A 12,846-nucleotide genomic window follows, 5' to 3' on the forward strand; every position below is an offset into this window, starting at 1 on the left:
CCTCCAACCACAAGGCACTAGAGGGTAGTGCGAACGGCCCAGTACATCACTGAGGCCAAGCTTCCTACCATCCAGGACGTCTATACCAGGCGGTGTGAGAGGAAGGTCCTGAAAATTGTCAAAGACTTCAGCCACCCTAGTCATAGAGTGTTCTCTCTACTACCACAAGTCAAGCGGTACCAGAGTGCCAAGTCTAGGTCTAAGAGGCTTCTATAAACAGCTTCTACCACCAAGCCATAAGACTCCTGAACATCTAGTCAAATGGCTACCCAGACTAGTCACATTGCCTGCCTGCCTGCCTGCCTGTCCCCCCCCCCCCGCCACTGCCACTCTCCGTTGTCATCTATGCATAGTCACTTTAATTAACTCTACCTACATGTACATACTACCTCAACTAACCAGTGCCCCGCACACTGACTCTGTACCTGCACCCCCCCTGAATATATTATTTTTTACTGCTCCTCTTTAACTACTTGTTACTTTTATCTCTTATTCTTATCCGTATTTTTTAAACTGCACTGTTGGTTAAACTGCACTCCAGCTCGGAAACCAGATTGCATGCGGTCATGGGTGCACCCCTGCCCCGCTCAAGGTCCTAAACGATATCATAACCGTCATCGATAAAAGACAGGACTGTGCAGCCGTCTTCATCGACCTGGCCAAGGCTTTCGACTCTGTCAATCACCGTATTCTTATCAGCAGACTCAACAGCCTTGGTTTCTTTAATGACTGCCTCGCCTGGTTCACCAACTACTTCTCAGATAGAGTTCAGTGTGTCAAATCAGAGGGCCTGTTGTCCAGACCTCTGGCAGTCTCTGGGGGTACAACAGGGTTCAATTCTCGGGCAGACTCTTTTCTCTGTATATATCAACGATGTCGCTCTTTGATCCACCTCAACGCAGACAACACCATTCTGTATACTTCTGGCCCCTCTTTGGACACTGTGTTAACAAACCTCCAAACGAGCTTCAACGCCATACAACTCTCCTTCCGTGGCCTCCAACTGCTCTTAAATGCAAGTAAAACGAAATGCATGCACTTCAACCTATCGCGGCCCGCACCCGCCCGCCCGACTAGCATCACTACTCTGGACGGTTCTGACTTAGAATATGGGGACAACTACAAATACCTAGGTGTCTGGCTAGACTATAAACTCTCCTTCCACTCACATTAAGCATCTCCAATCCAAAATTAAATCTAGAATCGGCTTCCTATTTCGCAACAAAGCATCCTTCACTCATGCTGCCAAACATACCGTCGTAAAACTGACTAACCTACCGATCCTTGACTTCGGCGATGTCATTTACAAAATAGCCCCCAACACTCTACTCAGCAAACTGGATGTAGTATCACAGTGCCATCCGTTTTGTCACCAAAGCCCCATATACTACACACAACTGCGACCTGTATGCTCTCGTTGGCTGGCCCTCGCTTCATATTCGTCGCCAAACCCACTGGCTCCAGGTCATCTATAAGTCTTTGCTAGGTAAAGCTCCGCCTTATCTCAGCTCACTTGTCACCATAGCAACACCCACCCGTAGCACACACTCCAGCAGGTATATTTCACTGGTCATCCCCAAAGCCAACACCTCCTTTTGCTGCCTTTCCTTCCAGTTCCCTGCTGCCAATGACTGGAACGAATTGCAAAAATCACTGAAGTTGGGCACTTTTATCTCCCTCACTAACTTTAAGCGTCAGCTGTCAGAGCAGCTTAACGATCGCTGCAGCTGTACACAGCCCATCTGTAAATAGCCCATCCAACCAACTACCTACCTCATCCCCATATTAGTTTTTCTGCTCTTTTGCACACCAGTATTTCTACTTGCACATCCTCACCTGCACATATATCACTAGTGTAAATTGCTAAATTGTAATTACTTTGCCACTATTGGCCTATTTAATGCCTTACCTCCTTACTTCATTTGCACACACTGTATAGAGATTTTTCTATAGTGTTATTGACTGTACGTTTGTTTATTCCATGTGTAACTCTGTGTTGTTGTTTGTGTCGCACTGCTTTGCTTTATCTTGGCCAGATGGCAGTTGTAAATAAGAACTTGTTCTTAACTGGCCTACCTGGTTAAATAAAAAAAATTACTTAAAAAGGGGCTCGTAAATAAGCATTTCACTGTAAGGTCTACACCCATTGTATTAGGCGCATGTGACTAATAAAATTTGATTTGATGGGTGACTTACCAGAAGGTGGAAGAAGTCTACTTCTAGAATAGAAGGTGTGCTCTCTGAACTCATGGTGGGTAACAAGGCTGTAGAGAGAAGAAACCAAATCAAATATTACATAAAATACCAAATCACACAAAATGAGTTTAGAATGTTAGGTGAATGGATATCGTGTGCTGGGTGGTGTTTGAACATGTACCTCCTAACATGTCTGTGAAATGCTTCTGAATGACAGCCTGGGAGCTCTTGAGGCGTTGGGTTGCAGAAAACTGAACCACAGCCTTCAGGCCCGCAAGCTGAAAAAGAAAGTAGAGTTACTGTGATAAATCCCTCCGAGGGGATAGGTGAAAACTGGTCAAACACAGTCCCTCCACTGTAATCGATCTGACCTACCTGTCTGTTTTGTAAAGAGCCAAACAGTGTCTTATCCTCTTCCTGTAGCAAGTTCTCTGTTAAGAGAAGAAAAGAAAACATACTGAGTAATGGTAAAATTAGTTTAGCTAGAAAAAGGATGGAAAGAGAAACAGATAGAGAGGTAAAGTAGAGAGTCGGTGGGACTGACCAATGGCCTGGATGGTGAAGGCACAGGTGTTCCAGGACATGACGGGCACGGCGGGACACAGCTCGTTAGGCCCCGTCTGCAGCCCCACCCTGTGCACCGTGGTGGCACACACCACCAGCATCTCCGCTATGCTGTCAGAGTACTTCCTCCTGAAGAAGATCAACAAGTACTGATTACATTACAGAGCATGTAGTGAGTGGATACATAATATAGTACACTGTCAATAACATGGAAATGAGGTCAGTGTGCGTCGTGCGCTATAGAAGCATTTGAATAAACCATTGAGAGCAGATAGTTGTGTAAGTGTGTGTGTGTGTGTGTGTGTGTGCGCGTGTGACTGACTCACGGCTCTTTTACTCCAAAGCTGAGGATAGAGCGGAAGTCTGGCTGGCCTTCCCCGCAGAGGGCAGTGTCTCCGTCACTGATAGTCTCACTGCTGCTTTCTGGACCACAAACACAATGGAGTCACACCTACAAAAGCACTGGGTTCTCTCCACTAAGATGACTTTGTGAGATCACATAGCTGTCTTTACCTGGTCCCTGAGCGACAGACTTGAGTCCTTTGATCCTGGCAGAGAGGATCTGGATCCAGCGAGGGAGGGTGAGGAGCTGTCCCACCAGCTCTGCATTCTCACTGCAGACAGGACATAAGGGACAGGTCGGTTACAACTGATATGTTCACTACTGGGTCATAAACCAGATTTAGTTTTATGGATACTCCAAAAACATATCTAAACCCAGTCATTTAGGAAGTGGCAAAAACGTCTAAAAGGAAGACATACTAGTTAAGTGTGAGTGGTTCCAAGGGGATGAGAGGAACAACAGTGTTGCACAGGGACTTGCAGAGCGGGCACATGTACTCCCCGTTCTCCAGGTCAATGATGAGCTCAGCATGGAGCCGGTTCCGTGTGGTGTTCTGGACTGCCTCAAAGTACCTAGAACACACAGACCAAAAAAACAGAGATGTAGGTCTAATCTATCTTTAGGTCTTCAGGCCCAAGATAGTATGTTGGAATCATCATCCCTATGAGTCAGTGATACGTAACTGCAGTGACTCACTTCTGCCAGCAGGTGGCGTGCATGACATGGCCACAGCTGCCAGTGTGAGTCCCCACAGCCAGGTCAGGTGGCATGAAGAGGGGGTACATGGTCTCTGTCACACAGAACAACACATTAACATCTTTAATCATTTAAACAGTAATGCAAAAAGAGATGACAGTGGTCAGAGAGTATTGTGAACCACAGGAGATCAAATGGAGGAGACTGAAAAGGGAACTAACCATTGTTGGCCAGAGTCTTCCCCCGGCACTGTGTGAGCACGGTGGACCTCTGGACACAGGCGGTCAGCACCATGGCTGGAGAGCGGGCCTGGACCTCCTGCTCCTCCTGACATAGTATGCAGGTCAGCACCTCCCTCTCAGCCGGGGTGGAGCCCCGTTGAGGCCCCACAGCCACGCACAACTCTCCCAGCTCCATGGCACAGCTACAGGACAGGAGGAAGAAACATGACAACACAATTACTCATTTAAATCACTTATAGATACCCTCCTAATCACTAACCTTCACTCATGCAATCAACCCAATTCAAATTTGAATTCACACTCCCTCCTGCAGTAAACTTGAGGTACTAGTACGCAAGCTAGAGTATATTATTAAAGAGATTCTCCAGTACTTATGTATACTTTTCAGCCGGTAGTTCTGAACGTAGCGCTCACGAGCCAAAAGTGGTCACCGATAACTGTGTACTACGTCACATATGTGCACCATGTCATTACTCTCTCTCGCTCTGCTGCGGATGCATCTTGCTAGCTGTCACTCAAATTGCGAGGGGCTGAAGGTCATTGGCTTGAACTCAAATTGCTAGGGGGCTGGACCACGTGAGAGAAAATGTAGGGAAAATGGCGCAACACAGCTTTCAGAAAAACTGTAGCTTTCAAACTAGGGATTTCATGGCTAATTGAGGTAAGAAGATAATTATGCATGTATGAATTACACATGGACACATCCATCCCAAAGCGAGAGGTTTAAAAAAAAGACTTCGTAGTCGCCAAAGTTCCGGAGCATGTCTTTAAAGTAAAGGCAACACTCTATAGTCTCCCTCACGGCCAACACCCTCCTCACCTCTCTCTGGAGGCCACAGGCTCCCCCTGGGAACTCTCTGGCATGTTGTCATACAGCATCTTGTGTGACTCAATGAAGTTCTTCTGCATGGCCGACATCTGGGCCATGATCTTCTGCCGATGGAGCTTGGCTGCCTCCGCTTTCCTCTTCCGCTCGGCTTTGTCTTTGTCAGGGACGATCTGAATCAATCAATCAGACATAGACAGAGGGTGAGGATTCTTCAATGCAGAAATGTTGCATGACAAAGGTGTAATAATGACCTATGTTCTGTTTTTACCTCTTCTGGCTTGGTCTGCTCCACGCTCATAGAGGCTGCTGGGCTGGACTTCTCCCTAAGGCACTTCACCATCTCAAACATCTACCAGAAAGAGAAATATGATCATTTAAACAAAAAGCTGTACTGTAAACTGTCTAAAATCTCAGTTGAAAAAAGATAATAAAATCTCTTAACAGGACAATGAAGTTAACCCACCTGCAGTGTCCACTTAATCATATCCTTCTGGGCTTCCAAGGAAGGAAGAGCCGTCATCTTGGACAGGAGGTGGAACACAGATTTACGATGCTCGGAGCCAATCGCTGAGAGAGTAGAGAAGCAGAAAATGTCTCAAGAACAAATGTATATGAACTGTACCCTAAACCAAGAATAATCCAAGTGACACATATTTAAAGACAAAACGTAGTATCTCTAGGACACTCACTGCGAGCTTTGAGGCTGAAGTCAAAGGTGACCTGCTCCACAGTGCTTGTTCCCAACTGGGCCTTCTCCTCCAACAGACCCTGGCCTATAAGGTGCAGGGACTGTGGGGGCACACACAGTTACCGTTAATATGGTTCATATAAAAAAAAAAAAGAAAGAGAGTGAGAGCTAGAGAGAGAGAGAGCGCGCGAGCGGGAGAGAAATACATGCGAAAGGTACCCTCTGGATCATGGCCTCTGTCCAGTAGGTGGCCCGGTCCTCCACAGCTCTCTGCAGTACTCGTCTGAGGATGTGGATGAGGATGTCACAACACAGCAGATGCACTATGCTGGAGAAGGCTGGGCAAAAGGGAGGGGGGACAGGGGGACGCAGGGCTGGGCATGGACAAAAACAGACAGTAATGAATCATAAGCAAATAGTGAATCACCTACAGGGATTGGCTCATAACACTGTGTTCCTTTGTTATGAACGTATGATAATAACTTCCATCTCACCTTTGTCACTGCCCTCCTGAGTTCTTCTCTTCTTCTGAGCATCTTCTGCCTGGGGCACAGAGTTCAGGGGTCACAAGGTTACACATTAGCAAATGCCAGCTGCCAAGGGAAAATTGGCTTTGGAAAAACAAATATAAACGTGTATGTAGCCTCTGTAGCAACATATACCTTGCTATGCTGAGATTTAGAATAGTGAAAGAAGAAGGGATTGAATTCCGGCAGGCACTCCTTTTTCACCTCATACAAGCCGTGTCCGGAAACACCTGGCTTCCTAAAATGGGAGGATCAACAGGTCAGTGAAAAAGCTTGTCAAACGTTATTTATTATTTTGATTTGTATTATTATGGTCAAGATGACCTTAGTGTTACACTTACTTGAAGGTGGCAACTTTTGGAATGACAGTTTCCAGGCCAGTTTCATGGCTCTCCTACAAACAAAGACAGTACATTGTTGCAGTATAAAAGTGGTGACGAAGTGGTAACAGTATTAGTGCTGAAGGCCTTCCCACACTGTACGTCGGATTAAGTATTTTAGGATTATTACATATGATTCAAAATTCGAAAGGCACTCGCACATCTGAGCCATCTTTGTTGCATGGTAACAATTGAATAACATGAGAAAAAAAGAAGAAACCTGCACACTGCTCTTACTAGTATCACTGCTCTTTACTAAGCTTTATAAGAGCTCTGACGAAGGCCTTCAGGCCGATACGTAAAGCTTATTAAAGAGCAGTGATACTAGCAAGAGCAGTGTGCCGGTTTCTTCTTTTTTCTCAGGATTATTACATGACACACTATGCGACGTTAGCAAATTATTAATCTTGATATCAACTTGGCCAGACTGTACCATTTGCTTAAGTGTAGTCATTACATTCTGCGATTGGCTTGCTAGGCTATGTCAGCCGACGTAGGTTACATCAACTGCAGTGGTGTATTTGATCTGCGTATGTGTCAGAACCAGTAGCTCAAGCCTTCCTCTTATTGTGGTCGTCACTAGTTAACACAGCCACAAAGTCATAAACCCTGCCTATACAATAGATGTTTTCAAGTCAGATTTTAATCCCAATCCTAACCTTAACCTTACTGCTAACATTATGTCTAAACCTAACCTTAAATTAAGACCTCAAAGCTGAAAATTGAGATATTATATGAATCTGACTATTCAATCGTATTATTCTGGGCGTACTCAGTGTCAGCCGTGTTCCTATTGGTCAAGTCACTGAGATCGGCTCGTAACAGCAGCCACAAAACACAATAAAAGCTCAAACATTTCTGACATTGACAGAACTGTGTCGGAGCCTACGACTGCCCGTAGTGGTACTTATCGGCAGGCCTCGACCCTGTCACACTGAACAGGCAAAGACGTCCAATAATCGTTTACAACCTAAGAATGTGCCCGCGACGTGGACATTTTGTCTGGGACGGCAAAATCCTGGTATAAGACGGCTAAAATAGTACAGTCTGTGTGGGCCTTTAGAGGACTGGTATAGGTCCACATTCTCACGTTCTCTGGCAGGCCCTTGACCAGGCTGCTGTGAGCCATGGGCTGAATACACAGCAGGTGGATCACCTCCCTCATAGTCACATCCTCTTTGGTCACGTGACTGATCCCTGGGACATACCGCTCCCCTGGGGACACAGGAAGCATGACATACAGAATGAGACACCCTTCAACATAATCAATAACTGCTATATCATCTAGCCAACGAGATGTCACTATACACAGTGAACTTACTAACTAAATATTAGGATTTCGCCAGACATTTACTTAAGTAGATATGTTATTTAGAAAGCAGCTTAGGGACATACCAACAATGATGATGAGGAGGTAGAGCATCTCTTCTGTTAACCGGTTCCACTGTTTCAGCAGTTCCTGAACAGGACCATTGGTGTTTTATTCATTTACCATTTTTCCTAAATGTAATAATCATTTATTTGAACCAATAGTCGATGGTCTCGCTTACTTGGTCTTTGCTTGCGAGACTTCCATTGAACACATCAAAGAGCTCAAATCTCTGCAAGATCAGCATAATGAAGTGGTTGGGGTCCATTTTGGAAGCAGCGATCTGTAAAAAGTTTTGAGATGAGACTTCCGACTATGTAGTGGTAGTCAGGAGACTCCATAGAATAAACAGGGAGGTGAGCGCAGAACAATGTTGCTGCTGCTAAAACACTAACCTGTAGCATGATGACATCCTTGTCAAACATCTCATCCCTGCATTTTACGTCATGGTAATAATACACCTGGAAATGACAAATAATCTTACATTGAAACACTAACGAGATTTAAGCAATCACAAAATGTGAAATCAATTCTTGAAAAGTTCCAGTTTTAGCAACAGTTGACACCATCAGCCCATCCAAGCCATCACAGCCCGCCTTTCACCTGGCTGACGAGCGAGAGGCCGTTCCTGCGCCACATCTCAGCTGAGACTTGGGCAGCCAGCACCACACAGCGCAGAGGGTGCTCCGCAAACCAGGTGAAGTCACAGCTCTCCTGTAACACATAGACGTCCCTGTCTTTTAGCAACAGCAGTGGGAAGAAGATAGTCTGCAGATACAAAGCTGATTCTTACTGACTTATGACAGATGAAACACAAGAAAACCGATGGAAAGATTTAAAGTGAGTTTTCACTTGTCACAGATACTTACTGGATCCAGGAATTCGTGGAGGCGTTTGACTGCCCCTGTATAACACAGCTGTACATACAGGCCTGGGGATCATAAGGAACTGGTATTAGAGGTTTCATAAAACTCAAGATGCATTAAATAACAGAGTGAAGGTGGAATGACAGCATAACCAATAGGGCTGGGACGATACCAGTATCGCGATAACTTCTTTAGGAAATGTTACTTCTTAAGGAAAACAGCCCTAATATTGGAAACAAACATTATGCTGTCATCCAGAGTCACATGTATTTATTTTCCAAGCTATATTACACAATATTTTACATACAGCAGGTTTTCAAAGGACCAAAGAGTTTGGTCTGCTTTGTGGTTTCATTTTTGCCATGTAAAAAAATATTGCAATAATGGTCTCGTCGTGGCCCTAACAACCAAAAGGCATGCTGTGTGATCTTCATTTCCATAACGCCATCTTCATTTACACAACCCCAACACAGAGCAATTTCCCAAGGCCCATAGGGGCAGACAGATGGACAGTATGGTTCTCCTCACCTGCGAGCGCCCTGGAGATGGGCAGGTGTATGCTGACAGGCTCCTGGGACACCTTGTATGGGCTGACATGGAGGATGTGTTTACACATGTAGTAGTCTGTGGCCTCGCTTTGAAAGGGTTGGTTATTGCAGCGCATCAGCGCCCTGTGGCACTCCCTGAAGGACATGAGGAGAACAGTCTCCTGGGGGGGGGGATGGGCAGAGATGCCAGTCAAGTACACAGGAACATACACTTTTCCATATTTATCCATTAATTTATCAGAGATTTAGGGATTTGGGAATTTTAAAAAGCATTGCGTGAGGACTTACATCAGATGAACACCAGTCCTGGAACATGACGAGGATGTGTCGTAGCTGTCTCTGGATAGAAAACCCAGCCTCCCATTCAGGCTCGACCTCGATGTGCTGACCAAACTGCCGCTTCACCTCCTCCATACCCTACCAAGAGAACAACCATCTGATGCATTTCATGATGGAAGCAGAGGCTGCAAGTCAATACAAAAGCCCTAATGCCCGCCAGTTACTCCAGAGTGTAAAGCGACTGAGTGTACCTGCATGCAGTGGAGGAGCCCCAGGAAGACCCTGAACCCCTCCAGGAACTGGGTCCTCAGCTCCTCAGTCCACACAGAGGGCTTGCTGATCAGAATGTACCTGTGAGGTAGAACACGTTCATATTACGGATAAGCATCAGGCAGCTATAGCAAGAGAGATATTCCTAATGTCAGAGATTAAGCTGAGTAGTATGTCACACCCACCTGAGGTCGTGGAAGATCACCTGGATCCGGAAGAACTTGTCTGAGTTGTACCCCTGGAAGTGGAAGCGATGGTTGGCATCCAGGTGCTCCGACAGCAGCTCCATGACGGTGTCAACGATCACCTTGATCACATTCCCTTCCTCAATCAGCTGCCTGGCCTGAACAGAGATAGTGAAGGATTGTCGTGGACGAATCAGAATTAGTTGGGTAACATAGATAATTAAGATGTTTTATTAGTATAATATGCTTATTTGAGGTACTTGTCATTAGAAAGTGTCCATTGGACTCTGGTGTCTTTTCAGTTGCATGTCTACCTTAGCTGGGGCTCAGACACTTGGGGCCCAGAGAGGGGAGAGGTCAGACTTGTCGTCATGGGAATGTGTCTTTACCTATGCTTAAACCATGTGAAGGGATGGCGTGATTACTGGGGAACCAATGACTTGTCTCCACAATGTCTGTGAGCAAGTCACACCCTCCTTTTCCTTATTGTGGGGAGGTTTATGGCAGTGTCTGGGACCATGGTCTCTTAGATCTCACACTTATCCTGTGATAATATATGGCCTAGAGGCTCACTCCCTCCAGTGAGCCTGTCCAGGAGTAGGGTCAAGAGGGGGTTTGCTTGAAATGAGAGTATCTAGAGTTGACAATTGATATATGCCATTGGATGAAATAGTTCTGTTCAATACCGTACCAGGGAGGGACAGTTCTAAGGAGACCAGATACTGGGCTATACCATTAATCCTGTTGACATAGCAGTTACTGTCTGATGTGTTTTATGGATATCTGTCATACAAAACGTAACCTTTGTGAACTGTTACTAAGCATCTGTGGTTTGTCAATGTACGTTGAAGGGGCTGTATCGTTGCTATAAAAGATCCCTGTAGCCATTCTGCAATCACCTCATTAAATGATTCATTCGAGAGAATGCATTATTGGGGGTCAAGAACTCAAGTATCTTAATTAAGTATTAAAGATGTAGTTAACTCGGACTGGTGTGTTTGTAACTCCTCATTTGGTAATGCAGAAATTAGCCACCACAGGATACAGTGGTATGTGAGCTAAGCCTGGGAAAATGTTCCTTTTATATTACATGGATGGCCATCGCTCTCACCAGAGTGGGTACGGTGAAGATCTGCACAGATAGAGCTGTAATGGATATGCTCCTCTCATGGTCATCAAGTGTGTAGTCCTTCTGCAGTTGTTTGTAATGCTGAAAGACAGTGAGGGCAAAAGGGTGAGACGGACAGTATAGGTTAGCCACATAATTGTAATGTAAAGGTTGCATTTATTTTAAACATATCAGTGTACTACTGACTTCTGACATACCTTGGTGAACTCAATGGCAAAGCGCCTCTTGTACTCGGTCTCCATCAGCAGGCTACAGAAGATCAACTCATGGATGAACTTGCGGGCTCCTGGTGGAAAGAAGAGAATGGGCTTGAATGTGATGGACTGGAGGCAAAACAGAGGTGCATCTTAATGTAGAGAAAGATTGGAGTATGGATCAAGGTCTTCTTGCCTTTGTACAGCCTGGAGTCATGCAGCATGAGTCGGCTGATGAGGCTGGGCTGGTCCCCCTCTGAGCTGGGCTCCAGAGCCACCTGGCAGAACACCTGCCTGAACCCCACTGAGTAGCCGATGATCTGCTGAAACCAGGCGCCCAGTCGCATGGCAAAGCTCTGGTGGGCCATGACCGCAGAGTGGAGGATCTCCACACGAAGGGGCTGCAGGGAGATGTGCTCCGAGTGGGACTAAAAGCACAACACAGAATAAAGCATGGGTTAGAGGTTAGTGGCTGCAGGGAGATGTAGTCCCACGTTGGACTACAACAGCACAGCATATAGCAGGGGTAAGATGTCTGACTCAGAACAGTGGAGGTGATTACGTTCTATGGCAAAATTAGCATTTTGTAGTTTTATAAAAGGCTATGATTTACCCTGATGAGGTCCTTGGCTTGTTGGCAAGACCGGAGCTTCCCTCGCTTCACTGCCCTGCGACCCTGCATTCAAAAGAGAATGATCAATTTCAAGTGCATAGCTATAATAACAACGAGAGTTCAACATTGCAGCAGAAGACATTTGTTTTCCGTTTTTTCCCCTTTATTGACATATCTAGATGCTTTAAATGAAAGAAAGTAATGAAGAATGCCAGATGGCAGAGAATGCCTGCAGACAGTACCTCTTTGTCAATGAGGGCTGTGTGAGTATGTGCCTCACTGTGGTCACACTGAACAGAGCGCTGCAGGGTGTAGATCACATGGTCATATGAGTGGTGCTCATCGTTGTAGAGTACACAGTAGTATGTGTCCTCCTTCACCCTATGAGAAATCACATTGAATGTCATTCTGGATTTAAAACTACTGGTGTAATGTGGATACATTTGGTGCTATGGTTATCATTAGAAATAGGCTAGTACCTGGGCTGCAGTTCTGCTGCTAGCTCATAGCTCTCCTCCCACACCAGCAGATCTGTAGCGTAGCGCAGGAGAACCTGGAAGAGCTTCTGGGCACGCTCACGTAAACCAGGCTCTAACACACACTCATCCTACAGAGACAAAAATAATCAGTTACACACATTTTTACATTTGAGTCATTTAGCAGACGCTCTTAACCAGAGTGACTTACAGCAGCAATTACAATTATGTGCCTTGATCAAGGGAACAGACAGAATTTTCACCTAGTCGGCTCGGGGAATCAAACCAGCAACCTTTCAGTTACTGGCCCAACGCTCTTAACTGCTAGACTAGCTGCCGCCCTATGGTATGGCGCCATCTGATAAACACAATCATGTCTTGCACATGTAGGGCCCTATAAAATCTGTTTAAATGTTCTCCATTTTGTTTTCTCATGTTTCAGATTTCATTTC

The 12,846-nt window shown here is 45.6% G+C and overlaps 1 protein-coding gene across 1 annotated transcript in view; it reads right to left on the reverse strand.

The window, feature by feature from the left end:
- Window positions 1–12,846, reverse strand: part of ubr1 (ubiquitin protein ligase E3 component n-recognin 1) — a 34,992-nt gene that overhangs the window by 8,467 nt on the left and 13,679 nt on the right. The window contains exons 5-37 of the mRNA XM_014187517.2: window positions 12,398–12,525; window positions 12,161–12,299; window positions 11,919–11,981; window positions 11,502–11,733; window positions 11,309–11,397; window positions 11,094–11,192; window positions 9,983–10,140; window positions 9,779–9,878; window positions 9,537–9,665; window positions 9,229–9,409; window positions 8,704–8,765; window positions 8,438–8,548; window positions 8,230–8,295; window positions 8,016–8,117; window positions 7,861–7,924; window positions 7,556–7,680; window positions 6,427–6,479; window positions 6,221–6,323; window positions 6,053–6,101; window positions 5,778–5,932; window positions 5,560–5,659; window positions 5,334–5,437; window positions 5,139–5,219; window positions 4,862–5,040; window positions 4,021–4,223; window positions 3,800–3,893; window positions 3,523–3,675; window positions 3,274–3,374; window positions 3,087–3,183; window positions 2,741–2,889; window positions 2,572–2,627; window positions 2,378–2,474; window positions 2,197–2,264 (exon numbers count right to left, since the gene is read on the reverse strand). Coding sequence (XP_014042992.1) covers window positions 2,197–2,264; window positions 2,378–2,474; window positions 2,572–2,627; window positions 2,741–2,889; window positions 3,087–3,183; window positions 3,274–3,374; window positions 3,523–3,675; window positions 3,800–3,893; window positions 4,021–4,223; window positions 4,862–5,040; window positions 5,139–5,219; window positions 5,334–5,437; window positions 5,560–5,659; window positions 5,778–5,932; window positions 6,053–6,101; window positions 6,221–6,323; window positions 6,427–6,479; window positions 7,556–7,680; window positions 7,861–7,924; window positions 8,016–8,117; window positions 8,230–8,295; window positions 8,438–8,548; window positions 8,704–8,765; window positions 9,229–9,409; window positions 9,537–9,665; window positions 9,779–9,878; window positions 9,983–10,140; window positions 11,094–11,192; window positions 11,309–11,397; window positions 11,502–11,733; window positions 11,919–11,981; window positions 12,161–12,299; window positions 12,398–12,525 — 3,690 coding nt within the window. The remainder of the gene's footprint in view (window positions 1–2,196; window positions 2,265–2,377; window positions 2,475–2,571; window positions 2,628–2,740; window positions 2,890–3,086; window positions 3,184–3,273; window positions 3,375–3,522; window positions 3,676–3,799; window positions 3,894–4,020; window positions 4,224–4,861; window positions 5,041–5,138; window positions 5,220–5,333; window positions 5,438–5,559; window positions 5,660–5,777; window positions 5,933–6,052; window positions 6,102–6,220; window positions 6,324–6,426; window positions 6,480–7,555; window positions 7,681–7,860; window positions 7,925–8,015; window positions 8,118–8,229; window positions 8,296–8,437; window positions 8,549–8,703; window positions 8,766–9,228; window positions 9,410–9,536; window positions 9,666–9,778; window positions 9,879–9,982; window positions 10,141–11,093; window positions 11,193–11,308; window positions 11,398–11,501; window positions 11,734–11,918; window positions 11,982–12,160; window positions 12,300–12,397; window positions 12,526–12,846) is intronic.

The sequence above is a fragment of the Salmo salar genome, chromosome ssa01 (genome assembly GCF_905237065.1).
Source record: "Salmo salar chromosome ssa01, Ssal_v3.1, whole genome shotgun sequence".
Classification (NCBI taxonomy): Eukaryota; Metazoa; Chordata; class Actinopteri; order Salmoniformes; family Salmonidae; genus Salmo; species Salmo salar.